Here is a 26334-nt window from a genome sequence, read left to right on the forward strand (position 1 = left end):
ACATAGTTTTTTGTCCGAATATCATAATTATCCTCCCCGGTTTTACGTATAAAAAATGAAATATGGCTACATTAATTAAATGCAAAATCTAATGCTCTTCACCCCTCAAGTTTGCTTACTAAAAAATGCCATGTGCAAAAGAAATATTCTCTCCTTTTATATCGTAGTACTTAGTGAAGAATATCAATCTAAGGGCTGAGGACATCTGTCTGAGATTTAATATTGTGAAAGAGTTAACCCTTTTAGTGTGGTAGGCCGATATATTGGGTCAAATGTAAGTTATTGTTCATTATTAGTGGCCAAAAACAATTAAAATTATTTTGTAAGAGGATTCAAAATGCATTCATAAATATTACCTAATTTAGTTTAGCTACTACAAAAAAAACTTAAAATGGGTATCAATATAAATAATTTCAAACTATGTCTTCCCCTTAGATGATAAATTTGATTAAATTACCCTCAGCTTTTTCGCTGGTATAAGTGGCGGGGAGCAGCACTGATAGGGTTAATAACAGTGTTAGGCTTAGTAAGCGTTTGATAATATTATTATGGTAATCCTTCCTTTAAGATTTACATAGGTTGTCTCAGTGTTTTTAATCTATAAACCATAGTTATCGGCATAGTTTTGAATCATTTAAAGGATGTAGTAAATAAACCCAAAGGATAAAAGATAACTGATTCCCATGGTGGGCACCGCTCACCTTTTGAAAATAGGTGCACATGACTCATCTGTAAGCCATCCAACTATTTAGGGATAGGGTGTAAGAATAATTTGAAAGAGATGGTACAGGGTAAAGATCCAAATTTTGATGCCCGAGCCTGCCAATCCATAAAATTTGCAGCTGTGTTGTCATTTATCTCATTAAGTTTCATTATATGGAGTAAGCCTGCTTTTAATTAGCCATTAAGTTTTGTAACAGCTGCAAACCCTCTTTATGCTATTGCTGGGTCCATCAAAATTGTCCTTCTATTAAATCTGAATGAGCACTGTAGAAGATGCACCAATTCCTGCAATTCACTAAGGAATTAATTTTGTGATGGTGTCCGTGTATGCAATTACTTTTCATTATATCAGTTTATTATGTAGTGAGTGTGCAGTTTGTATTGAATTATGACCAGATGATATTGCTCTCACAAATAAGCCAGCAGTGCAAAAACTAGCTCACATGATCAAATGGTAACATTTAATGTCCTTGGAATTAGGTCACACTTTTATATATTTTATGAAATGTATCTTTTCTCTTTTTAGACTTATGAATGGTCTATATGTTTACCTATTGAGGAAGAAAACTTGAGCATTCATGCTGAAAAAGAAGATGCACAGAACTCTAATGGAAGTATTGAGTAAGTTAGGCTCTTAATAATATTATATGATAAAATTTTATTGGAAGTAAACTTCTTGTGTGTAGCATGCAATTAAAGTATTCTCTGCCTTACTATTTTCACTTATTTCCATTTTGCAGTTCACCTCAAACCATGGAATTACCTTTGAGCATGGGAAGCTCATCACGGGATGATTCATGTAATCCACAATGGAGAAGAAGGAAGACTGCCATGGAATTTTTTGAGGAGACTCCTCGTAGTCCTAGTCCCCCTTCTTCTTCAGAGTTAGGAGATGTAACTCAGCCTTTGGTAATACCGATGGAATGGAAGGAAGACAACTTGGAAAATCCTGTTATTGTGCCGTTAGAACAGCCTGCAGATCAGTCAGTTTTGACATTAGATGGTAACTCAGAAATTCCAAAGACACTTACGGTACCATTGGGGCCAAGAGAAAGCTTTGAGACGCAGTGGTATCAAGGTGATACTAGGTATCCAGATCCTGGCAGACAAAAGAATAATTTTGGTGTAATTAATTCTTCGCTTCCATCAGATCCTGGAATTAGTCATCAGCACAGTAATATTCCACAACCATCATTTGTACAGGAAATGCCCAGGTATTCTCCTTTACATAGTCATAATCCTGTACCTGACATTCCAAATTTGGAAGGTATTAGAAATAATTGGGGTGATATAGATCACCCTCTGAAAAAATCTGAAAGAATGCTCATTCCAATTTCTAATGGAGGAGAAAAATATATTAAAGACTACGACCACCGTAAGCAACCCAGTCCAGGATGGAGTGCTGATACATTTGAAAGCAGAAGAAACAGATTTCCATTCCAACAACAGAAAGAGCCTTCTAATATTTCTGTGTTGGGAAAGGGTCAGGTTTATGATTATGGATATGGGCAGTTTAATCCATCAGATTCACTCGAAAGCACTAAAGACTCCTTAGTTGAAAATAAGTATGATAAGACTAAAGTTTCTCCAAAACATGTTAATTCAGCTCGTGCTAGTATACGTGAAAAGTTGGCTCTAGAGATAAATAAAGTTCATCGTGTTGGGGTTAGTTCAAGGGGAGGCCTTAGATCTTTATGTAAAACTTTAAGTAGCCCCCCTCACCATAAGAGAGTAGAAAATCGTGATGCAGCACAAGACATAGAGCCAATTTTTCGCAAGACGGTCATTCCCAGTAAGCTTAAGGAGGTAGAACAGACAGCAGACAATGTTCCGGCCAATGATAGAGAAAGGAAACCCTCAGGATCTACAAATTTTGCTTCTGATGATTTGCAGTTGATTAATTCTTCTTCCTCATTTTTCATACCTAAAGAAAATTTTATTGGTGTTAGTGCTACAGACAGTCAAGAAAGAAGTTCCTCATATAGCATTTGTAATGCTGAGAAGGAAGAAATTAGTCCAGCCTCTAGTAAAATTCATCAAAGTAATGAAAGCAAAAATGACAGTGGCACTTGTTCTGAATCTTCATCTCATGAAATCATTGATGAAGGGAGAGTAAGGGGAGAATTTTCCTTTAAAAAGAAACTATTGGAAAGTAAATTATCAGAAGGAAAGTTAGGCCCACTAATTGGCAGTCCAAGCATTGCACTGGCTACATCTGCAACCAGTGTAGAGGAAGATCAAAGCTCAAAAATGTCACTGTGTGATGAAGACTCCAATAGTGATCCTAGGATTCCATTTTTGGACTCTGAAGATGCGCTACCTCTTCCAGATAATAACTACCCTCCGACTAGTTCTTCTTGTGGATTCTCAGAGCAGAGGTATCTTCCTAATCCATGTATGACTCCAGGACCACGCCATATTTCAAATCCGATGATTCAACAATTTGTCAACCCCTCTAATCCTAACCTTTCAACAACTCAGGGAAATATCATGGATGAATCTACCCGAGGAAGAATTTGGCCCACTCCTAATCAAGGGGGAGTGGGTATGTTTAGAAATTTTTGCCCCCGAAATTCAATGCAGCAAAATGTTAATTCACCAAATACAGGCAACAGCCAGGTGATTCAGCATAGTATTACACCCTCGAATCATCTAATCCAACCTAATAATCCCCCTCATAACCATAATCATCACCCAGCTAGTTCTCGATTAATGCAGCAATCCCAGTTTTTGAGTGGGAGTTGTCATCCTGTGCACATGATGAGTGTGCCTCCAATAAACCAGGGTAACAGACCCCCTCTGAAGCCAGCACTCCTCCCTGACCCTGTTTCACAATTTAGGCGTGGTGGTGGTCAAAATTGGGCGCCAGGGCGTGGTAATTCCAAGGTTGGACTCCTACCTCATCCTGGGCCAAGGCCAAACTGGCAAAAGGAACCTTTTACGAGGCCTTCCATTAATCAATACATGGCAGAACCTAGACCATCAACTGCTGGTATGGGTGATGGGAGATGTCGTGGTGTGAGAGGTGGCTGGAATTCTCGAAGAGGAGGTTTCTTCAAAGTAAATGACCCCAGGATGCGAAAGCAAGACCATTCAAGGTTATATTATGATTCATCGGAACCTCCTAAGAAAAATGAGGAAAAGTTCTGGAAACACCCATCAGATCCTAGGCGGGCCAACCCAGCAATATTAGAAAGTAAACGTCCCTCTCCTTCCATTGCCAAAGATAAGACAACCATTTCATCTCCTTTAAATTCATTGTATGATGCGGACCAAACACCTAAGACTGGAAAAGGTTATGGTTTGCAAAAGTTCCGGATTCCTAAAATTAAAAGCCATGAACCAAAGGATGCTGTTTATAGGCATCAAAATCCTTCTCGAGCTGTTTCTCCTCTGAGAGGAATCAGTCCTTTCCAAAAAGATACAGGTGAGAATAATGAGAATATGACGGCTAATGAAGGATTGAAAGGGGATAAAGTGGATAATGTGGAATGCAACCAGCAAGAGAGCAGTTCGAAAGAAATTAGTCAGAATGATGAAGGCCAAAAGGAAAAAGAAGAAAAAGAGAAAAAAGCAAAGGAAGAATTTACTAAAGAATTGGTTCAAACATTGTTAAAGTATTCCCTTGAATCGAATGAAGGTGCAAATATTTGGGACAATACTAAGTTCATAGATGAACTGCGAGAAAAACTGAAACTTAACCCCCGAAGAAAGAGTCGCCCAATAATAGAATCGGATACAGAGACGAGTGAGGCAGAGGAAGAAGCCAGGCCCGTGGTGAACAAAGCAAAGAAGAGGAGTCGGGTAATCATTGAATCATCTGAATCTGAAAGCTGTGATGAAAAGCAGGATGATTTGGTGGCAGCTGAAACTTCACCAACCAAGACCCCGCCTCGTGTGACAAGAACTCGGGGTGCCAGAAAGGCAACTAAGGCTGCGAATGTGGAACAGTCTGATGAAAGGCCAAGGACGCGAAGTCAGAGGAAGCTGTCAGAGGGAGCTGTTGCTGAAGAAGATACCGAGCAAACTTTGAGTGAGAAAGGTAAGAAGGATGAGCCACTCAATGAAGAAGGTAGCGACCAGAAAGCATTAGAGAGTGAAGGAAATGATGAAGATAATAATGATACTGGCGATGACGGCATAGCAAAAACCCCGAATAGAAGAACAAAGAGGCGCTCGTCTTTGGAGCTCCTTCAAGAAGACATTCGTGAAATGTTCATATGTGAAGGGGTTCTGTCGGCTACAGGTGTTAGAATGTGTCGTTTGCTCAAAGAAGCTGCATCAGTGTCAGACGCCAAGGAAGAAACTCGGGCAGAAAATACTCCTGCTAAGAATTCGGAGGAGCCGGAAGAAAATTCAGTGTCATCATGTAAAGATGGCAGTAGTTCAGAGGAGAATATAGAAACCACTCCCCTGAAGTTGACGAGGAGGCGTGGGAGTGGAAAACACGAAAAAGTCACCAAAATTGATTCTCTTCAGCCACGAGTGCTCCTGAAAAAATCAGAAGTTGTCGATAGAAGTGATAGTCATAAGACTCCTCAGACTACAGTGAGAGGTAGCTATGCAAGGAGATTCATGAGAAGAGCCCCAAATTTAGGTAACCGTAATTTATTCAGTGCCAATAAATTGGCGGGAGGAATGCCAAATGAAGATGAATTAGTGAGTGTTGATGATACTGCAAATGAAAAAGAGCATTTGGATGACAAAGACATAAGAAGCTCTATCAACATAAATACAAATGTTGGTGAAGCTGTTAAGGAATCGCATTCAAGTGAAGGAAGTCAGTCGTCTGAAATTGATGATGCCACTGCTTCTGGTGGCAATGATGATAATTTGTTTCATGGAGAAAGTTCTGGTGATTCTGGCACTGATAAAAATGATGATGGAAAGTTAGGAAAGTGTTGTAATAATGGAAACGAAGGCAAACCAGAAGAGATGGGAGAGCAGAAAAATCTGGATGATCAAGCAGTCATGGGAAACAGTTCAAGTAGACTTACAGTGAAAAGGCCAACTTTGAAAAAAGTAAATTCCAAAGCTAGGCGTTCTAAGGTAAACAGAAAGTGGGCTCTGGGAGTTCTTAAGAGAGCAGTGAATCACAAAAGGAGAGCCTTAAATGTGGCTTCCTCTGCTTCAACAATCAATAAAGAACCGACTCCAGAAGAGCATATGATTTTGACAGCACCAGAAGAAGACTTAACCGATGTCAATTACACTTGTATGGGAAGTGAATCATTGCGGTGTAAATTATGCACGTATAATGGGAAGCAAATAGTCAATCATTACATAACTAAGCATCCTGAATCCGATGTTTTGGTGTCCCGGCTGTCACTCGAACAAGCTAAGGTAGCAATGGATTGGACAGAGAATAACCAAGGGGCCCTGAGGAATGCTAAGGAGGCACTGAAGTCTCGGGGCCCATTTGTTTGTCTAATGTGTGAGGCATGGTTCACTGAATACATAGAATTTTATGATCATGTGACCACTCACACTGGTGAGTACAGGTTCAGCTGTAAAATGTGTTCTTATCGTAGTTTTCGTGACACTAATGTTCGAAGCCATGCTTATTATGTACACCAGAAAAAGTATTGTGAAAGTTATGAATGTTTTGAAGCTGTTGCAGTAGATAAATTACTGTTTGATTTGGAAGAAGAGGGAAGTGAACCGGAGGCTACAAGCCTTGTGATTCCTGGGTTAGTTGCTCATTTGTGTTCCAAGTGCAACTTTGTTCAAATTGCTGAGAAAGGTGTGAAAGAGCATATCGCTAAGAGACATAAAGAGGATTCTATTATCAAGGCAAGTTTTTCAAATTATTGTTTGCTGCATCTCAATTTTTTTAGTGTGACATTTTCAACATTTTTTATTTTATAACATGAAAATATTTTTTTTTTTCAGATTTTGAAAATTGACATGTCATTAATCTCTCCTGAGCCACCATCTGGAGTTTTTTGTGACAAAAATAAGAAAGAAGAGGAAAATGCTATGACAAATTTGGCTTCTGAAGAAGCCACTGCTTTTAGCAGAGATGATGATGGCATGAATGTTTCATTCAAACATCTCCATGTTCAAAAAGAAGAGCCTCAGTCATGTGGTTGGGATGATGCATCCCAAATGAAAGAGGTGGTGGATGAAGCAGATGAAAGTGAATTTGAAACTGAGGTTGATGAGACTGCTTTTTCAATTGAAAATTGTCTGCTTGTCGATTACACAAATGAGAATTCCGCTCGTGTTTGGACCGAGATACTAAATAATCCCGAATGTGATGAAGAGATAAGCATTGTTAAATTTAAATTGTACATAAAAGTCGAGGATGACAATGATAACTGCTCCACTTTGTCTTTAAATGATGCCGTGGAAACTAGTGCAGATCAGTATACTCAAGTAATAGAGGACAGCAAACCATCAGATTTGCCCGTAGCCAAAAATGCATCGCCCAAGAAAGAGCTTGTGAGTGATGCAGCCGGCATAAGTGATTTTGGGGTGATTCAACTGGATGGGGGGAAGAAGCCTGAAGAGCAAACACATGATGGAGCCGAATCTCATACTTCAGAAGTGGAGATAATAGAAATAGATGATGATAGTGATTCTTCAGATTCAGGGGAGTCAAGTGAGGAAGTGTCATCTGGAAGTGAGGATGAATGGGATAGCCCATCTGGCAGCATTAAGGAGACCCTTTATTCTCTGGATATTATTCCAGAAGTAAAGATCTCTACTTTGCTCTATGGCATTACTACAAAATGTAGGGAGAGAAAAGTTGTTGATGATTTAGAGACGAAGGCCACTGTAATCATTGGAGGTGATGATGTAGAGGATGTGAAAGCTGTGGAAGAACGTGGCTTAGTAGATGGGACAGAGTTAGAGTTACGCACTTCTCCAAATTCAAGTTCAGCCGTGAGTGCTAAATTGGAAGATGCCCCCAATCCAAGATCGGGCAAGATAAGAGTGAGATGCTTAAGTGGTGATTTGTTGTCATCTACCAAGGACCCCAATATTTTGGATGGCCTTACCAATGCAGGTTAGTCATGTACTGAAATTATTATTTAAGTATGTACGATATGTTGCTCTCATCATTGTGTGCACCCCTTGAGTATGGAATGACACTTTTAGGTTAGTGGTGATGAAAATTATTGGTGGGGTGGGTACAGGCAGTGCACTTCCTGTGTGCAAGTATCAGCCCAGTTGAAGCACACAGACTTCAAATTGCAGTTTTCTATGTTCATTATTGTTCTCTGTTGCTTTGCATAAAAATTAATTATTTTGAAACAATTTGAAAAGGATAGGCAGACTGTTTAAGTTCGTGATAATCTTCTGGTTTTGTCAGTGTCAATCAACCTCCTTTCGTACAACATTTTTTTCCATGTATTTGCAATAGTGGATCGTTTCTTCTTCCTACAAAAATCAGTCCTGTTGAAGCACGCGTTATCAAATAATAGTTTTTTATATTCATAATTGTTCTCTCTCGAATCCGTGCTGTGCAAATAGTCAATATGAGGTTGCAAGGTGGTTGTTGAAATTTTCATAAAATTCTTCAACTTGTGGCTACATGGAGACCCTTTACTTGATGGTATTTTCTCCCAGTAACCTTTGATTCACTTCTTAAAGCCTGCATGGTTTCTGGCAAAGTTCCTCAGTGCAGGCAAGATTCATCTGCAATATGCATTTGGTATAATTATGCATCTCATTCAGCCATCAGTGCATGCAATATCATCCAAAATTGTTCAACTGCACCACTAATAGTGCTCATGACTATACCAGACTGTCTTTTATCGCAAAAATTGCCTCCTCCTAAACTGTCATAACCAGCTACCGCTTGCAGTGAATTACTTCTGTGAATTCCTACACCACTTGATCACTGCTGCCAGTGCAGCTGAAAGATGCCTTCTTCCAGCTCTTCATCTTGTAGTAACCTTTGGCGTTTTCTGAAGTTTCCACTTGATATTCTAAGTTTTAGCATCAAACTTCAGAGCAAATACGTTATTTTATCATACTGCTGTATTAGGTCGGTTAGTCAGTTAAGCTGATCCAAATTCCCAATTAAAACTTGCAACAGGGACCACAACTTCAAACTTGTGTTTAAAGTTGTATGTTTTCATTTAATTTCCTATTTTTTTGATGGCATTTTTGTTGAACCATTAAACTGCGAGCCAAACCCAAAGTTATGTATGAGCAAAGCTGTGTGCTATGGAAGCTGCAAAAGCACATGGAAAGAACTTCTTCAATGTTAAACGATTGTGTTGTGTCTATTCAACATGCAGAATTTTGCTGAACTATGGAATTATTTGTTTTATAATAGTTGTATTGGTAGGTTTAGGGAGGCGATTTACAGCTGAGGTCATTTGTGCCATTAGGGATGATTTGGGGGAGAAGGGTGGAGAGAAACCTGCCATCCGCATTAGCCTACTCTTAACAAAAGGTATCAAGGGATCTGCAGTTCAGCTTGCAGAGTACAATCTGACAGAAGGCGTGCTCAGTTAAAGTGCTCTCCACAAAGTATCTCCAGCAGGGTTCGGGATATCACTGAAATAAAATCTGCCATCTCCAGGAATCAAGCCCTCTGGTTGGGAAGCCTGTATGCTAGCCACTACAACATGACAATCCCCTTATGATGGTGCAACCTCATACAATGAGCATAATCTGTTCCGCAATCTTTCCCATAAGCGAAACACTCATTTTGCAACACATTTTTGCATGTAAATGAATGTATAACAGAAAATGCATGCCATGCTGACAAAAAATAAATTATATATGAGGTTTATTAAAAGAAAATTACTTATACATTGTTTAGGATCATGTTCACCTTTTCATTCATGGTAAAATAAAGTAACTGGGAATGCGAATTCAATTGGTAAAAGCAAAAAATTAATTAATATAACTTGTCAATTATTAATAATGCATACTGAATTTCTTTTTACGAAAGTGCTGTCAAGACATTTGCTTTTGCCGACGCTTCAAAATTTGGTAAAAATGCGACTCCAAATGATTGTTATTTATATTTGTGGCATGCATTGCCATTACCGTATTAGGATGATGCCTTGTATGCATGGTACAATGCAAAAGTTTCCTGTGACCTCCTCATCACATTTAACCTCTAGTTGTGGTTGTAACACATCTTGAAGGCTTGTGGATTTTTTGAGTGGTAAACAAGCTAGGGTTTGATTTCAAATTGCCACTCTTTGCGTTTGTACAAATTGGCATCTTGAGATGGCCTTTCATTGCCTCATGTTCGGGCAATTCGTTCTCTCCTACTATCATGTTCACAAATTAAGGTTTACCTCAGCATCTGCTTCCCTAAGAGACCGCTAATCACAATTAAAAATATGTTGTGGCTGGTGACCCTCTGTATCTACAAGCTTTTTGAAGTCACGGATGAAGTTCTGTGCTGCCTTTGACCTGGAGATTGTTGCTCCACCATGCTAAGCAAGACCATGGATAACATCTTGTTAACTTCTCAAATGTATTTCTCCCCTTAAATACTAGTTTGGTCATACGATGCACAAAATACTATTAACCTTGCACAAAAAAGTCACCAATAATATCGAACACAAATTTGGTAAAATGTGTGATCACTAGGGATGCTGAGATGCTAGAGGAAAGAGTGGAAGGTGCGCAGTGAATCTGGGAATTTCCCTCTCCTTGTTGTTACTCGCTATTTGCCGAGTGAGTCTTTTTTGGAGCCAATATTTTTGCTCATTATATGAATTACTTGCTGAGCAAGGTGCTATTTTAGCAAGATTCTACTTTATTTGTTCCATGCAGCACTGGTAATCCTAAACTCACACTACTCCTGGAAGAATAAAGTATTAAATAATAATTTTCATGCCCAAAGGAACTTACAATCAAAATATATTTTTTGGCAAAGTACTTCAGCTACCTGATTACCCCCTGTGCTTGATTGCTTGATTCAGTCTGGATTCCTAAGGGTTAGCTATATATTTAAAGTAAAAGAAAAATGTATCCTTCTGAAAATATACCCTGCATTATTTAATCAAGTGGAGAATGAAGGAGCAATTTGTGCCAGTGATGCCTTGAAGCAGTCATGTAAAATTCAGCAATAAATATTTATTTTTGTCATCTTAGTCTTAATTTTATTAATTGAGCTTATCAGTAGATTTTTTAATGGTTTCATATATTTTCCAAGCTTAAATGTGGGGTGAGATGAATAGTGATTTGACCATAAATTGAATTTTTACCGTAAATTAGTATTCTATACATGTAATGTTAATAACCATATGCATTATTTTTATTATCAAAATTGAAGTTCATGATTAGCAGAATAGCATTGACAAACATTTTCGAGGTGGAAGTAATTATGGATCTGGCTGACTCAGCTTGGCTTAGCCAATCTGATGGGTCACCTTGCCCCTAGGCCACCTCACTTGTGTCGGCAACCGGAATCTCTTCTGGACATGAATATTTGTCTGCTCTGATAGAATGCATTTGTTTAACTAGCACTAACAAGTTACCTCCAGTTGGGATTTGGGATTATTGGTTGGAATCATTTCTTTTCATTCCATGTCATGAACGTAGAATTCACTTCAAAATGTATGGCCCGTATCTTTTTACATGAGCAACATGGGCCATGAAAATTTGTGGGTGGAAGTGGTCAAAACCTTGTTTGAGGATTTTAATGTGACAGGGCATGACTTTCTTAAGTTCTAAGTTAAATGAAATGTGATGGTAAAATGTTTGCAAAGAAATCATTTGATGCAGTTTGAAGTTTAGAAATGCAAAAATATGCCATTCATATTTATTCACGCTCAACAAATTTCCTAGCTCTAGGTGTTTACTTTTAGTGTCAGAGAAGCCAATCATTAAAATTAATGTTCCCTTGATTTCATTTGTCTTAATTTTGCCTGTTTAGCTTTACAAGAACAAGCTTATACTATTCCTAATTGCATCAAATGAAATACAGAGTTAAACTAGTCGCCATTAGTTGAAATATAATTATTTATCTTAATTTATTTTATTTTTCAAATCTTTTATTTCTGTGCTGTTTTAGAACGAGATTCATTGATTGATGTAATTGGGACATCATCTGATGTTGATTCTCCTGCTGATAATCCCCTCTGCCAGATATCCAGTGTTTGCAGTCTTCATCCAAATGAGCAAGTGGTAAGTTGCCGGTGAATGGTGGTTTGGTTCACTGACTCCTTAAGTTATTATGTTCTAGTGTAACCAGAGTTTGCTTTTCTGCCATTGATCGTACCTCGCACCAATGAATCAATTGTGCGAATAATTGCTGGGGGAAAAATTTAGAAGTGGGAAAATTTCCTGTGTTTGACATGAAGTTAATGTTCATCTTATTTTAAACCAATGGAATAGCTTCTGTCACACAAATATTTCTATGCAAACATAAAGCTTGACTAGCCATTACCATGGAAGAAGCTGATGAAATAATTCCTCTGATTCTATTAGACAACTTGGTAGGGAAGTTTAATTGCTCTATGATTAATGTCCATTAAAAGCAATTGTACAGATATTGCAAATACATAATTTCAGACTTTTTTCTGCAAGTTCCAGTATTTATGTCTAGTTCACGGGGTATAAAGAGATTGCTATAGAGCTTCATGTGTAAAATAGTGGTACGTTTAATTCAATTTGGATAGTAACCTCTTTAAATGCTTTTTTTACTGTTCAAATCAAAACACAAGATTATCATTTTTGTGTACTTAGGCATCTAAGACACCAAGAAGAACTTAAAGTAACAAGTAGTGTGGTTTTCCTGTTACATACGTGTGCAGTGCAAGTGCAAGAAAAAGGGAATAAATATTGCAATTCTCCTTCAGGAAAAAAATTAAAATTTTAAACCTTTTTGAGACCATATTGTTTCTTTTGATTTAAAAAAAACTTATGTGGGACAGATTTAGCAAATCAGAAATACGCTGAATTATGTAAAGTTATTGTGAAACAACAAAGAACCTCTTTGTTGCTGAGGGAGGTGGACAAAGTACAGGCCTTGAACTTTGTTAACAAACTAACATTTGATATAATATAGAAATAGACCTATCAGATGCGTAGACAGCTAGAAATTTCCCAAGCACAATTAAACCCAGTGTTTGCGCTGTGGAAATATAAGTTTTCCTGTAATTTACATTTTTATGTGGTCCCATAAATTTCCTAATTTTCCAACATATTTGGAATCCTTGTATTTACACAATTTCATTTCCAGTTTTAATGCTATTTGCATAATTAGATTCCAGCGTAAAAAATTCTCATTCTAAACTGTTACGCTCATCAGTCATTATAACTAAAACCTTTTTGACATGATGTCATACATATACACTTAAAGAAGACAAGAGACTGCTGTAATGTGAATTTTTTTAGGGACAAATTTAAATACAGCGATAATATTTTACATAAATAACTTTACTACTAGAAGTACGTATGGTATATGGATGGTAATATTTATATTTTATGGCTATTTGATAGGCTTGCGGCAAAGCATTTGGCTGTTAGTGGGATGGTTCTTGGTTAAATTCTTGTAATATCTCTGGACTTCCCCGGCTTGAATCAAGCTGTGTAACCTCCTGGATACCAGAATGTTTTGCAAAACATTAAATGTAAATGTACATCTTAAGACCAAATGTACCTTTTTTGTTAATGCTGCTAAAATACCTGTAGGTATTCATTAGACACGAGATAACCATATCAGTTGTATCAAAACATATCAACCTGTCAAAATAATATGGCTCAATGGGAATAGCCCTGGTGATTAATTGATTCTAAGTACCATATTTTCCCATCGATAACGCGTGCGTTATCTGCACAAAAATGTTCAGATGATGGGAAAAAATGACGATGCGTGTTATGCAATGGAAATTGAAAAACTCCAAACATTTACAGACTTATGTACGCAATAATTTAAAGAAGAGTTTTGCAAAAATAAATTAGTCTGAAAGCATGCCTTCCTAATTGCATTTCATGTTATACAGATCTGCTACTGTTACAGTTATTTCATCACATAAATCCATCAGAAACATACAAATTATATACTTCATTTATTCTAATATGTAGTACTTCTTTATTCTAGTGCATAGTACTTCATGCATATGGAGAGTGCGTTGTATTATATACACGTACGTATAAATATATGACAGGACAGATAGATCACTCAAATCCAAGAAATTCGTCACCGGAATCACAATTAAATGAATCAAGTGCATTTATTATCTCTTCATTTATATTCTCTCCGAGTTCGCTCTCGGAAGTTAATTCTTCCTCACCTTCTAGCACTGGCATTGAAATATTGCCTACAGCTTTTTCAAATCTATTTTTTACACAAGTCACTATGACACCCTGCCGAATTTCCAGGGTCCACCGGCTTATTTCTTCATAGGACACTCTTTTAATCCTACGGAATTCTGTGTAGTCTTTCATGCCAGAAATCGTCCATTTTTCCCAACTAGAACGTAAATTTGATTTAAAAGATTTATCAATGGATAAATCCTAGCAGCCTTGCGATTTCCTTTTTATTTCAAGAAATTGATGACTTCAAGCTTAGACATCGCTGTGTACGATTTTCTACTCCATGGGTAATTTTCTTGAGAAAATTCTAAATTACAAAAGCTTTACTCAATTCAGGTTTGAAACAATCACCACGTAGACAGCAGACTCATATAACTTGGAGGGTGTCTAGAACAACGCCGACACTAACAAAGCAAAGTGCAGCAAATCAAACGAGGAAATTCTATTTCATTCATTCTCTAATTTTTTAATATTTGATTTGCTGAGAGCAAATTTATGCAGCAAATAAAAGGGCACACGCACCTATGTCTTGTTTTGACTTAGGGATCATAGCGAAAAAGCAAGGCGAGGCGGCATCGATCCTTCTGTTGTTAGAATAACTGATCAAAGCACTTTTCTACTTGATATTTTTTTTATTTTTTTATTCTACAAAATAAAAAATTTCATGAAGTGGAAAAGTGCTTTCATCAGTTATTCATTATGTTTGACTTCTACAACATAACGCCTGAAGCTACTCAATTTCTTCTGTTGTTTCGAATGAATTTCAATCACTTGGCTCAAATCTGCTGTATACTTGCGGTAGATATAGCCACAGGCAATTATGATTTTATTTATTCTTTGGTTGTTAACATCTAATAGTGTATGGATATATACGTATTTTTACACACAATATATATAATTTTTACGTGCATATATATGTATATATACAGATGTGCGGCATCTATACACGTTCAATATAACTGTGAAGCTCTGGGTGCGCGGTATCTATAGAAATTCATGATAGCTACTGAGTTTTGGGTGTGCGTTATGCATAAGGTGCACGTTATCGATGGGAAAATACTGTAATTTCAGGACGATACCTTGGTGCCAATCTCTATATTTCCATTAAAAATTGATAAACCTGCCTTTTGTTTTTGTTAACTTTTGTACCAGTTATGCTGAATTCATTGCAAAGCAGTTTTTGCCTGCACAAATATATGTTTGCCATCGAAGTTAATTCGTAGATATGAGATAATTGCTAGATATTGGAGTTAAACATATTTTGTATTGTTTCTTTTCAGCCCGAAGAATTCATCAAAGCTGTTTCAGAAAATGAAACACCAGATTTGACAAGTTTAGCTGCATACTCTCCCAATACTGGAAGCCCTCAACCTGCGTTAGCTGTTTCAGATGATGTGATGGGTGATAGGGTTGTTTATTTATCACCTGTTAAAAATCCCAGAGGATACAGGCCCATTTTACCCAAAGGGTCTATTTCAATTAAAGTTCTACCAATACCTCATGAAGAACTGAAGGTTACACGTACTGAAAACCACGATCCATACAAGTCAAAAATGTTAGTTAGCCAAAGCAATCCAGAAAAATTGACCAAGTTGCATCAGCCACCAAAGTCAGCATCCCTGGAATCTGAAGGTTTTGGGGGACAAACATTGGGACAGTCATGCAGTCAGAATAAAGTATGTTCTATCATGAGGGCATCTTTATATGCAAAGGCTTCGAAGACACCTGCTGTATTCAACCAAGTGATTTCAAACCAAATGAAATTGTGCCACTTATTCAAATGCATGGGGCGCCAGTGTAGCTTTACCACTGATGAGTCAGTGCTATTTCTATCTCATTACCTTGCACATGAGGCATTGGTTTTGGATCCTCCTGCTGCCAGCACTTCGACATCAGGTAATTAGCTTTCATTCATTGCCTTTCTTATCATTTTTGGTTTTACGTCTTTAACGTACTACGGTGTCGGAGGGATCAGGAATATAAGATTAGAGAGATAGATTGCAAGACTGGCAGGTTTAAAATGTCATTTTTTCCAAGAACGATAAGAGATCAGAATGCTTGTAGTCTGTATGAATTAATACCTATTATAATCAGAGTTATCATTACCATAACATGATGAAATAGAGTGCAATTTTATTTTTTTATTTAAAAGAATGGAAATCTTTAAATAGAATGGAATTCTTGGCTTGGTCTATTGTGGAATGCAAGTTGTTTGGTAAAGATGGGTGTAAGTTGGATTCATGAGTGACATTTATGTGTTTTGATCTACTTTCAATTTAGTTTGATGGTTCTTTGCTGCTGGTACTTTTCCAATCTAGGAAAACAGCCTGAGTGACTTCATCTAAAAGTTTGAATCCAAAGAAATTGCTAGTAACTTTGTCCCATCTCCATTCACGAAGTAACTGCTTCATTCGATTTTGAGTGTATCCTCCATGATCATCTTTTGTCATTCACCCTTCCTTTGATCTCACTATATCACCATGGCTTCCTCGCTGATGGTCCTTTTTAACAAAACTCCACGATAAATCCCCCATGCCCTCAAAGCCACTTCTTTTTTGATGTCCATTTCATATTTTTTTCCAAGGCTTTTAGACATTGTCAATCATAGTCTTTTATTGCAAAAATTCAGAAATTTTTTCAATATCATCCGCAGCCCTCTCTTAGCCATACTGTTTTACTTCCTAACGCAACTCTCGCCGAGAGGAGTGGTCGATGGTGTCTCTTCTTCAGACTCTTTTCCTTCTGGCATGTCACCAGGCAGCATCATCAGGTTCCTCTTGCTCCTGCTCATTGATGATGCCATTACCTACACCCTTTAAAAACTTCTGGAACTTGATTCTCTATGTGGATAACTGCCAAATATTTTTTTTTATCACCATCGGCACTCAATCTCTTCAATTTTTTCCTGCCCTCTTGAGAACCATGGTTCTACAGAGAAACTTCAAATCAATTGCTTGAAGTCAGCCCCATATTTTTTTTAGAGTGGTTTGTGAACTTATTTTGTAAAGATGTATTCTATGGTTTCTGGCTCAACTTTTTGAAAGTTCATGTTCATTAAATGAAGAACACGATATATTTTTCCACTGTTCTTTATTTTGGTCCTTATCAGTACAGTATAATAAGGAACAGTGGAAAGATACATTGTGTTCTTCGTTTCATTTTTTATAAAGATGTTTGCAAAGCAGTCTCAATCAGGTAAAATGGCCCCTGTCACTGCATATTACATGGACCTCGGTATAACCTTAGAAAATGAGCTCTTTACTGGTTCTATGTTTCCCATACTTGAATATCATTCCCTGGTTTAATTTGCTGCTGTTCCAATAATTTCTAATGCCTCAGGGCCCTCTTTTCTTATTCCATCTCCATCATCACCCACCACAATCCCCATCTGCATAAATCACACCATAATATAATTATGTTCACCCTTGTGCTCACCCATTTGTCCATCCACTGAACTGCATGTTCTCTTCGACGTATTCTCGTTCTACCCTAATTATTCAACTCACTTTCCACCTCATATCTCTCAGTTTCCCTGCACCTTCTTCCAAACTTGCACCAACTCTCTTAAAATAATCCTGACCTCCTATTGTGCTGTTTTATAAGTCGATATCAGTGATTAATACTTTTGTAACTAAAACTTTTTGTGAACTTTCATGGCTAAAGTAGTTTTGTGGTAACGTTTTTGTGATTAATCATCTGGTTATTTCTTTTTTATCCTTACTAAATTATTTATTCGCTATGTATTCACTGTAAATGACCATGTTTGGCTGATTTATAATATTTGAGAAATTGAGAAATAACAAGTAGATTGGCTGAAATGGTGGTGGGGAAATAAATACTAAGTTAATTGAAATTTTAAATGTACTGTGTTGTTTTCTTGTGTATTTGGGTATAATATGGCTAAAAATATCAGTATCTCATTGTTGTTCTGGCTAATGGGCTGTCTTTAGTTTGTTTCAGATTTCTAAATAAAGAATTTTATATTACAGGGGAAAATAGTGAAAGTCATGAGAGAAGATTTGACTGGCAACAGTGTTGCTATTGTGCCGAAATGTTTTCATCCGCCACTGCATATATCAAGCATGTTAAAGTTGACCATGGGGAATGTATATACCAATGCCCATATTGCTTTTACCGTGCTGCTGCTGTGAGTTACGTCATTTTGCATCAGGTATTTAAATAAATCAACATGCCACTTCTCTGAAGCATTTGTTAAAATAGCTCACCTTAACAAAAATCACCTGAAATCCTAGTTTTATTGTGTTGCGAATGAAATGAATTACTTGCCAGAGCTCTTGGGAATTAAAAAACACAATACGACGCCTGTCCAATAAGTATACGCCAACTGAGGCCATAAAAACTTCATTTTGCAAAATTTAGTCTACATCGATTTTGTCCCCTTCAAAGTACTCTCCATTCGTGGGCTATGCACTTATTCTATATTCTTTTCCACTGTTTGAAGCACCCTTGGAAGTCCTCGACGGCAGTTAGGCTGTTTAGTTGCCTTGTCGTTTCTTGCTTTATTGTGTCCGCATCTTCCCAGTGATGTCCCCTCTTCACATTTTTGCAGTTTAGGAATAGTAAAAAGTCACAGGGGGGCGAGATCTGGAGAATAAGGAGGATGATCAAGGATGGTATTTGAATTTTTTGCCAGAAACTGGCGAAAAAACAGTGCAGAATGTGCAGGTGCATTGTCATGGTGAAGGATCCATCCATCGCCTTGGGTCAAATTGGCTCGAACACGCTTGGGAACTGTAAGGTAGACCTCAGCACGTTTGCCCTTCAGGAAGAAATTCATGATGAACAGCACCTTCGACATCAAAGGAAACCAAGGACATGACTTTGATTTTCAATCGTCTTGTTCTTGATTTCTTTTGTTTGATTTAATCTACTTGACAACGGATGTTTTCTTCTGAGCATTATCGCCGTAAACAGCTGTCAACATTGCTGTAATTTCTTAATAACCCCTTCCGTACTTCACTCAAAAACTTGATGTTCACCCAAATGTTGATTCATTGCTCTGGGATTTCGTCAATTTCCATTTTCGGCCAACAGTAAAAACAAGGGCAACAGAAACTAACATGAATGGCACCATATGTACGCACAGCTCGACGATCCGCCAAGCACAGACGGCTGGGTCTCGGGCAACTAGCGCCATCGCTAGTGGGGGCAGAGCTATAGTCCACATCATGGCTATCAGATTGCACCAGTTAGCGTATTTATTGGATAGACCTCATGTGGTGCTCCTAGACTGTTGGCCCAACTGTTCTGCTTCGTAACAGGAAGCCCACAAGAAAATGAGTGAGCCATGTTTTCCTTCATCTGCACAATTCACATGTAAAATTGATCCGTTGTGCTTTATTTTTTAAAGTATACTAGAAAGTGTCTGAGCTCTTCATCATGTTACTCTGTGAATTATTCATTCAAGTAAAACCGTTTTCAAGCATTAATATTGGGCTAAGTGTAATGCTTTAAATTACTACTCTCTTTCAGAATTCAACACATATAACGGAAAAAGTCATCGTTCTGAAGTGCAAGAACCCTCTGAAGAAAGGGGCTGATGAGGATAATACCATTTGCCCCATAAAGCCTCTTGTGGAAGCTTATGTTTGTTACCAAGGTATGCTCTTGTTGGTGGTAGTAATCCATTGCTCCTTAAAATGCAAATACATGCTCGGTCTTTGCTGTCTTCTTTAATGGTAGGTAAAGAAAAAAAGCTCTGTTTATAATTTGATCTCTTTATTTGACTTAGCCCTTGTCTTAATTTCACTTTAAAAAGTAGATGTTAATTTTGCTTTGTTTCCTCAATTATGAATGGTTTAATCAAAGCAGTTTCTCATTACATACCGTGGTTTCTAAGCATCATCTTAATCAGCAAAATAATCTGTTTTGAAGTGTGTGTTCGGTGCTTGAAGCAAACATTGCAGTTAAAGAAAGTAATCCATTGGGGGTTGGAGAGCCAGGTCTCGTGCATTTGCTGTTTGCAACTCTCAGTTTATGTTCAAAAATCCCGGTGAAAGTTGTCGAATCCAGAACACCTTACAGAGACTAAGGATGGGGTTGCCCAGAGGCACCCCTTGGATTTTAAAATGAGGGCCCTCCATTCATCCAGCTGAAAAATGCATGGTGACTACCAATGATGATTTAATGCCAAGAGAAAATGCAGTAGAGTTGAACTGTCTTTTGAGCACTACTGGCAACTATGGGAGGGTTGTGGTTTAGCTGAAAATGATTAACTTGTTTGAATGAATAATTTTTCCTGTTGTGAAAATTTTGAATTAATACATATTGTGCTGTTTCTTTTTGACTCGAGGCAGCAAAGAGTCTAGTATCCCATCATATCAGTAAGGGTAATCTTGAAAGCATTTTTGATTTAAAGGAGCAAGGGATCAGTTAATTTGGACAATGCTGAATGGTTGATGGAAGAGATTAAGTTTTCCATGTAGGTGGTCTTGCTGAAGTGCTGTTGATGTACAAAAGTTGCACATCAGTTTTCACAGCATTCTGTAAGTAATGTTAATTTGAGGAATTTATGGTTTACGAGTGTTCTGTTCTAATGTGGATTTCTTTTTAAGGAATTGAAAAATCAGATTTCAGTTAAACAAATGGGGCTGGGCAATCATTAAGTGACAAAAAACTGTGAAGTATTTTCTGGAAGACCCCTTAGGGACCGTTGGTATGTGTTTCATGGAGGGTCTCAACAATGAATGGTGGAAGGGAAAGGGTGCAGTGTAGGATGTTGCAATGCCATCTGATAGAATTAGAATGTTGCCGTGTCAACTTCATGTATAGGAGCCAGAATGTAAGTTATATTTGTAATTTTTAGAGGGCATGTACTGTGCAAAATTACCCCTCATAGGTGTCCATGCTAGAGTTTGACCCCACTTACAAGAATGTTTTGAAATAATTGATTGGATCTTCTGAGGACTGAATGGAGTGATTTGAGGCTGGGTTGGTTTCTGGGTAAAGTAAAAGAACACAGAAGGACAAACAAGTCAGGAGCTACATAATCCCATCTTATGATTCCGTTATGCCCCTATACTTTTTAATTAAGGAGCTTATGTTGAATTGAATAAACATTTAATAGATTGTACTTTTGTGTTGAAATTAACAAAACATTGTGGGAACTATCCTAACTTCATAACTGTTGGGAATATATTAATATTGGCTAAGAGGAAAAAATTAATTTTATAATTAGAAAGAACTTTTACATGAATTTGTTGCAGAGGCTTTGATTTTCATTTATTCATATTTAAAAATGTTAGGTATCACGTAAAATGACCTTGGATATCAACATATTTTTTTCACGTCAGAAAATGCATTCTCCTTGGGTTTGTTTTTCCTGAAAAGAGTGCTATTTCTTTCCATACTCAGGTTCTCTTTAAATTACTAATATTAATTTGTCTCATTCATATATAGGTGTGTATTTAGCAGATAATAAATATATTAGAACTTTTTTCCTTTTTACGAGGGTAGTTAGAAAGGTTCTTGGAATCACCATCAGATATCAGTGCTAGTGCAACGAGTTCCTCGCTTAGTGATAGGTAATTTGCAAGAAACTACAGGAGATGCGGTAAGTTTTTGAGACGAGTAACTTTTTGATGGAGTCATCCGCTAACATTTACTACAATGCGACAATGTCAGAGTGTAAAAATTTTTCGACAGTCAAGGCAAATGATTTTTACACTCTGAAATTGTTGTATTTTTGTAATAGGTAATCCTTGATGAGTAAGCATGTAACGTGCCAGGACTCTGGGAATAGGTCAGTGGGGTGGACTCGTTGTCCGTGTGCAGTGATTAGTGAAGATTGAACAAATTGAGATTCGAGGAGTGATTAAACACTTATTAAAGAAAGGTATAAAAGCGAAGAAAATTCATATTGACTTTCAGAATGCTCTGGGGGTGTTGCTCCTTCGTATTCAACTGTTGCCAAATGGGGAAATGAGACAGCTTAGATGATGATACTCATTATGGTCTTCCAAAATGTGCCACTACCCCTAAAATCATTGAAAAAGTGCATAAAACGGTCGTGGAGGATCGCCGACTGAAAGTGTGAGAAATCACTGAAGCTGTAGGGATGTCATCTAAATGAGCCTATCACATTTTGACGGTGGAACTAGATATGAGAAAATTATCTGCTAGATGAGATGCAGGATCACGAAAGCATTAGAATGTAAATTTCTGAAGAGTGTCTGACCTTTTATAAGAGCAACCAACAAGATTTTCTGCACCGTTTTTTGACCACAGATGAAACTTGGGTCCATTACTATACCCCAGTGACAAAACAGCACTCAAAGCAGTGGAAAATGTTAATTCCACCAACACCAAAGAAAGCAAAGGCAATGCAGTCGGCCGGAAAGGTGATGACCTCAGTTTTCTGGGATGCTGAAAGGATTCTGCCGATAGATTATTCTCCCACAGGTCAAGCATTTACTGCACAATTCTATGCCTCCTGGGCCTACTACAGCAAAAGATGCTCAATTAAAGGCCAGACTTGCCTTGGGAGAACATCATATTTCATCAAGACAATGCACGCACACATACAAGTGTCGTTGCCATGGCAAAACTACATGAACAAAGATACTGTTGCCACATCACTCATTTGCCTGATTTGGCTCCCATCAGATTTCCATCTCTTCCCCAAGCTCAAAATTTTCCTCCGTGGATGGAGATTCTCTTCAAACAAAGAACTAACAGCCGAAGTAGATGGATATTTTGCAGGCCTCAAGGAATCTAATTTTCGAGAGGTGATCAAGACATTGGAACATTGTTGGACTGAGTGAATTAGTGTACAGGGAGACTATTTTGAAAAATAAAAAAGTTTTACTTAGGTATGTAGTTTATTTGAATTCTATTCCGAGAACTTTTCTAATTGCCCTCATGTATTAAAAACTTAACTGTGACGTACATTTTCTTACATGAATATATGGCATCTAAAGTTTATTAGTAGGTGATGATGTAAGACAAAGCATGTGGCAAATTATTTTTCTTTAATGAATGGGGAAAAGTGCTAATTTATTGTGAAGTGTTATCATCAATAGGTAATAGATTCCTTTCAACATATCATACCTGAAACCATGAGAAATTAGGTAAATTTATGTACTCATCACTGCTCAAATTTTGTAGGTATATCTACCATGCTAATGACTGGTGTCTATTTATTGCACCTGTGACAGCATTTTCAAAGCTACCATTGCAGCTAAAAAAATTGCACATGAAGAATTTTGCTGCTGTATCCTGAATCCCAAAATACCTTTCCTGCACATCACCAACTCTTAAAAAGCATACAAGTTTGATGTCCTTGTATTTGATGTGTCGTTTTCTTTTGATAATGCCATGGGCTATATTATACAAGCAATTTGCAATTTGCATAATATTGCATTGAAGTGGATTAAAACTGATGTTCTTACTTTATGTACAGGTAACTGCAAGAAGTCATTTTACAGTCCAACCAAATACTTTTCACATCTCCATCTGGAACATTCTGCTGTGTCAATATTTTGCTGTCACAAGTGCAGCTTTCAGTGCTTCAAAGCTGATCGTTTAGTGCAGGTAAGGGTCCTTAACTTAGATCTGCATTTTATCCCTATCACATAGATAGCCCATGAGTTATTATTTTTTAAGAGTTATCTCCCATATGTAAATTTGATTTAGTTCATATAAGGCTATGCTAAACATAGCCAGCCTAATGGCTTGAAAGAGAAAAACATGGGCCAACAATATTTATTTTGGTGATAAATGCTGAATATCATTAACCCATTTGCATCCTCTCTCTGGGATTTAAAGTGACCCCAAACACTACTGACTTTAGAGGTATTTAAGCAAAAGTGTTGCACATTTGAAAAAATAATATTTTTTAAGGTATATGTTGCCTGATAGGCAGGTTGGGTATATCATTACTGCATCTTCTCACAACACCTTGATAAATTTTTTCAACAAATCCTCTGCTAATATCTCTTTGAAAGAATTAAATATTCTATCTCTCTGGTTTGAAAATTTACACTCAACATATGTATTTATTACTGCCTTATCTAGTTGGTAAATAAATTTTTTTTATAAGCTTAGTTAAAACGTATTACTCCTCGCATATTCTGATTGTAATCGATCACAGCTGTGGGTTTACTTATCACCTTCTTACTTTTCGAGTCTACTTATTTGAGTTATTACTTCAGTAGGATCACCTTTTTTAAGTGTTTTCTTAAAATCTTTTGTCTTAATTTTCCATTGGGCTGTCACAGTACCACAGACATTGGTTCCTAAATTATGTAATTTGTAAAATAAATCGGATGAATTATTCTAATTATTAATGTACAAGGAGAGCCCTTATGTAGTAGATTTGACTCTGTCATCAAGTCTAACACAACCTTAGTACCAACAGCAGTATTGTCCACTTTGTCTTTCCTAGCATAAATTTGGAAGTTATTTATGTAACCATTGCTGGATTCACATAATATGTAGAGTGTCTTGCCCCCTTAGTTATAATATACTGAATGAAGTGTAGTCTACCTCTGGATACATCGGCGATTCATCACTGCCAATGGAATGCAATGGGTTGTATGCTTAACGAAAAACATCTGTCGTCATATCTAATACAGGCTTTAGTTTTCTAAGAGGGTCATTACCATCTAAGTTTTCATTGTTTACAAAATATAAGTATTTACTAATTTGCAGAAATCTTCTTCTAGGCATGATTGTTCCAAAATATAGTGTAGTTATACCAGGTGTGATCAAAAAGAGACAGGACTGATTTTATGAATTGTTTATTTCGACGGATACTGCTTAATCGAACTTGTTGCCCTCAAAGTACATGCCTTGGCTGACGACACATCTTTGCCAACGTTTCTTCCAGCTCTTGAACCCTGCCTGGTAAGCCACCTTAGGGATCTCTTCAGGTCCTTCACCTCTTCAGGTCCGCCGTACAATTAGTTTTCATGTCTGCAATAGAGTCAAATCGACACCCTTTCAATGTTGATTTTAACTTTGGAAACAAAATAAAAGTCTGATGGAGCCACCAACGTCTGGAGAGTAGGGTGGCTGCGGGATCACGGAAGTTCCAGTTCTGGCGGAAAACGGCGTGAAAAGCCATGTGAGCCAGCGCATGAATGTGATGGAAACGCCATGCATTGTTTCTCCACTTGTCCTGCATCTTTAGGCTCCCTGTGATCCTCAGCCTCTTCATAACCTTGAAGTAGGAATATTTGTTGACGGTTTGGCCTTGAGGTATGCATTCGTAATTCGTATCAGCCCTTGCCAATCGAAGAAACATTCCAGCAATACCTTCACATTGGACCGGGACATGCGAGCTTTCTTTGATCGCGGAGAATGAGGACCTTTCCCCTGAGAAGACTGGGCCTGTGTCTCAAAATCACAACCTTAAACCCAGGTTTCATCACTGGTTACGATGGTTTTGAGAAAAACTGGGTCGGCATTAGCTCGATCCAGGAGTTCCTGACAATTATCCTCACATTTTTGTCCCTGGTCATCAGTCAGAACCCGCTGGATGAATTTTGATGCCACGCAAGTCATGCCCAAAATGTCTGTCAAAATTGTCGGACAGGATCCAAAACTAATGTTCACTTCCTCAGCTATCTCCATAATAGTTAAATGGCGATTTGCCCACACCAAATAGTTCACCAATTTGACTGGGGTCTATTGAAGTGGAAGGCCACCCCGTTCACGAATCTTCATCCGTCGAGGTTCTGCCCAATTTAAAACAACTGTACCACTCAAAACACTGGCTTCCACTCATCGCTTCATTGAAAAAGGCTTGCCGAATCATTCAAAATGTCTCCGTAGCACTTTTGCCAACTTTGAAACAAAATTTCACGCACACATGCTGTTCCTCTAGCTCCTTCATTGCTGCCGTTGCATACAGCAATGAACAGGTTAAGACACGTACCACTGCAGCTGCGTGACGACTCGACATAAGCAAATTCTACAACTCTCGTTTTAGTCATCAGATGTGTCGCTAGATGGCGCACTGTGTCTCGTTTCGATCCGTTGAACGGTTTGCGCAGAATAAAATCAGGCCGGTCTTTTTTTGATCACATCTTGTGCATGCATCTTTGCACCATTAGATTGGTAAAGCAGGCTCCTCGGTTATACCCGTCAAAATAGCAAGGCCAAAGTACACTCTCAACTCACTATTAGTCTCATCGTGAAAGCCACATTCAGCTGATCCATGCCTGTTAGTGTCTATGACTGCATGTTGGACAATGAGATATTTTTGACAAAAATGTCTAATTAAATTCATTATTTAAGAATATTTAATATTCAAATGATGATTACATTTGTGATGAAAAACCCTGCTTTGCATTCTCCTATTTATGAATTATAGCAGTTATCCTGTACTGTACCAATTCTCCTCTT

At 37.6% G+C, this 26334-nt stretch overlaps 1 protein-coding gene across 3 annotated transcripts in view; it reads left to right on the plus strand.

Annotated features, from left to right (window-relative positions):
- The window catches only part of LOC139689923 (uncharacterized), a 73590-nt gene that overhangs the window by 19432 nt on the left and 27824 nt on the right, over positions 1–26334 (plus strand). For all 3 annotated transcript variants that reach the window (XM_071587052.1, XM_071587054.1, XM_071587055.1), the window contains exons 4-11: positions 1250–1344; positions 1464–6516; positions 6616–7735; positions 11720–11832; positions 15246–15861; positions 17955–18136; positions 19459–19585; positions 23387–23517. In XM_071587052.1, the coding sequence (XP_071443153.1) occupies positions 1250–1344; positions 1464–6516; positions 6616–7735; positions 11720–11832; positions 15246–15861; positions 17955–18136; positions 19459–19585; positions 23387–23517 (7437 nt within the window). The remainder of the gene's footprint in view (positions 1–1249; positions 1345–1463; positions 6517–6615; positions 7736–11719; positions 11833–15245; positions 15862–17954; positions 18137–19458; positions 19586–23386; positions 23518–26334) is intronic.

Source organism: Hetaerina americana, unplaced genomic scaffold, assembly GCF_022747635.1.
Source record: "Hetaerina americana unplaced genomic scaffold, ioHetAmer1.1.p SCAF_29, whole genome shotgun sequence".
Taxonomy (NCBI): Eukaryota; Metazoa; Arthropoda; class Insecta; order Odonata; family Calopterygidae; genus Hetaerina; species Hetaerina americana.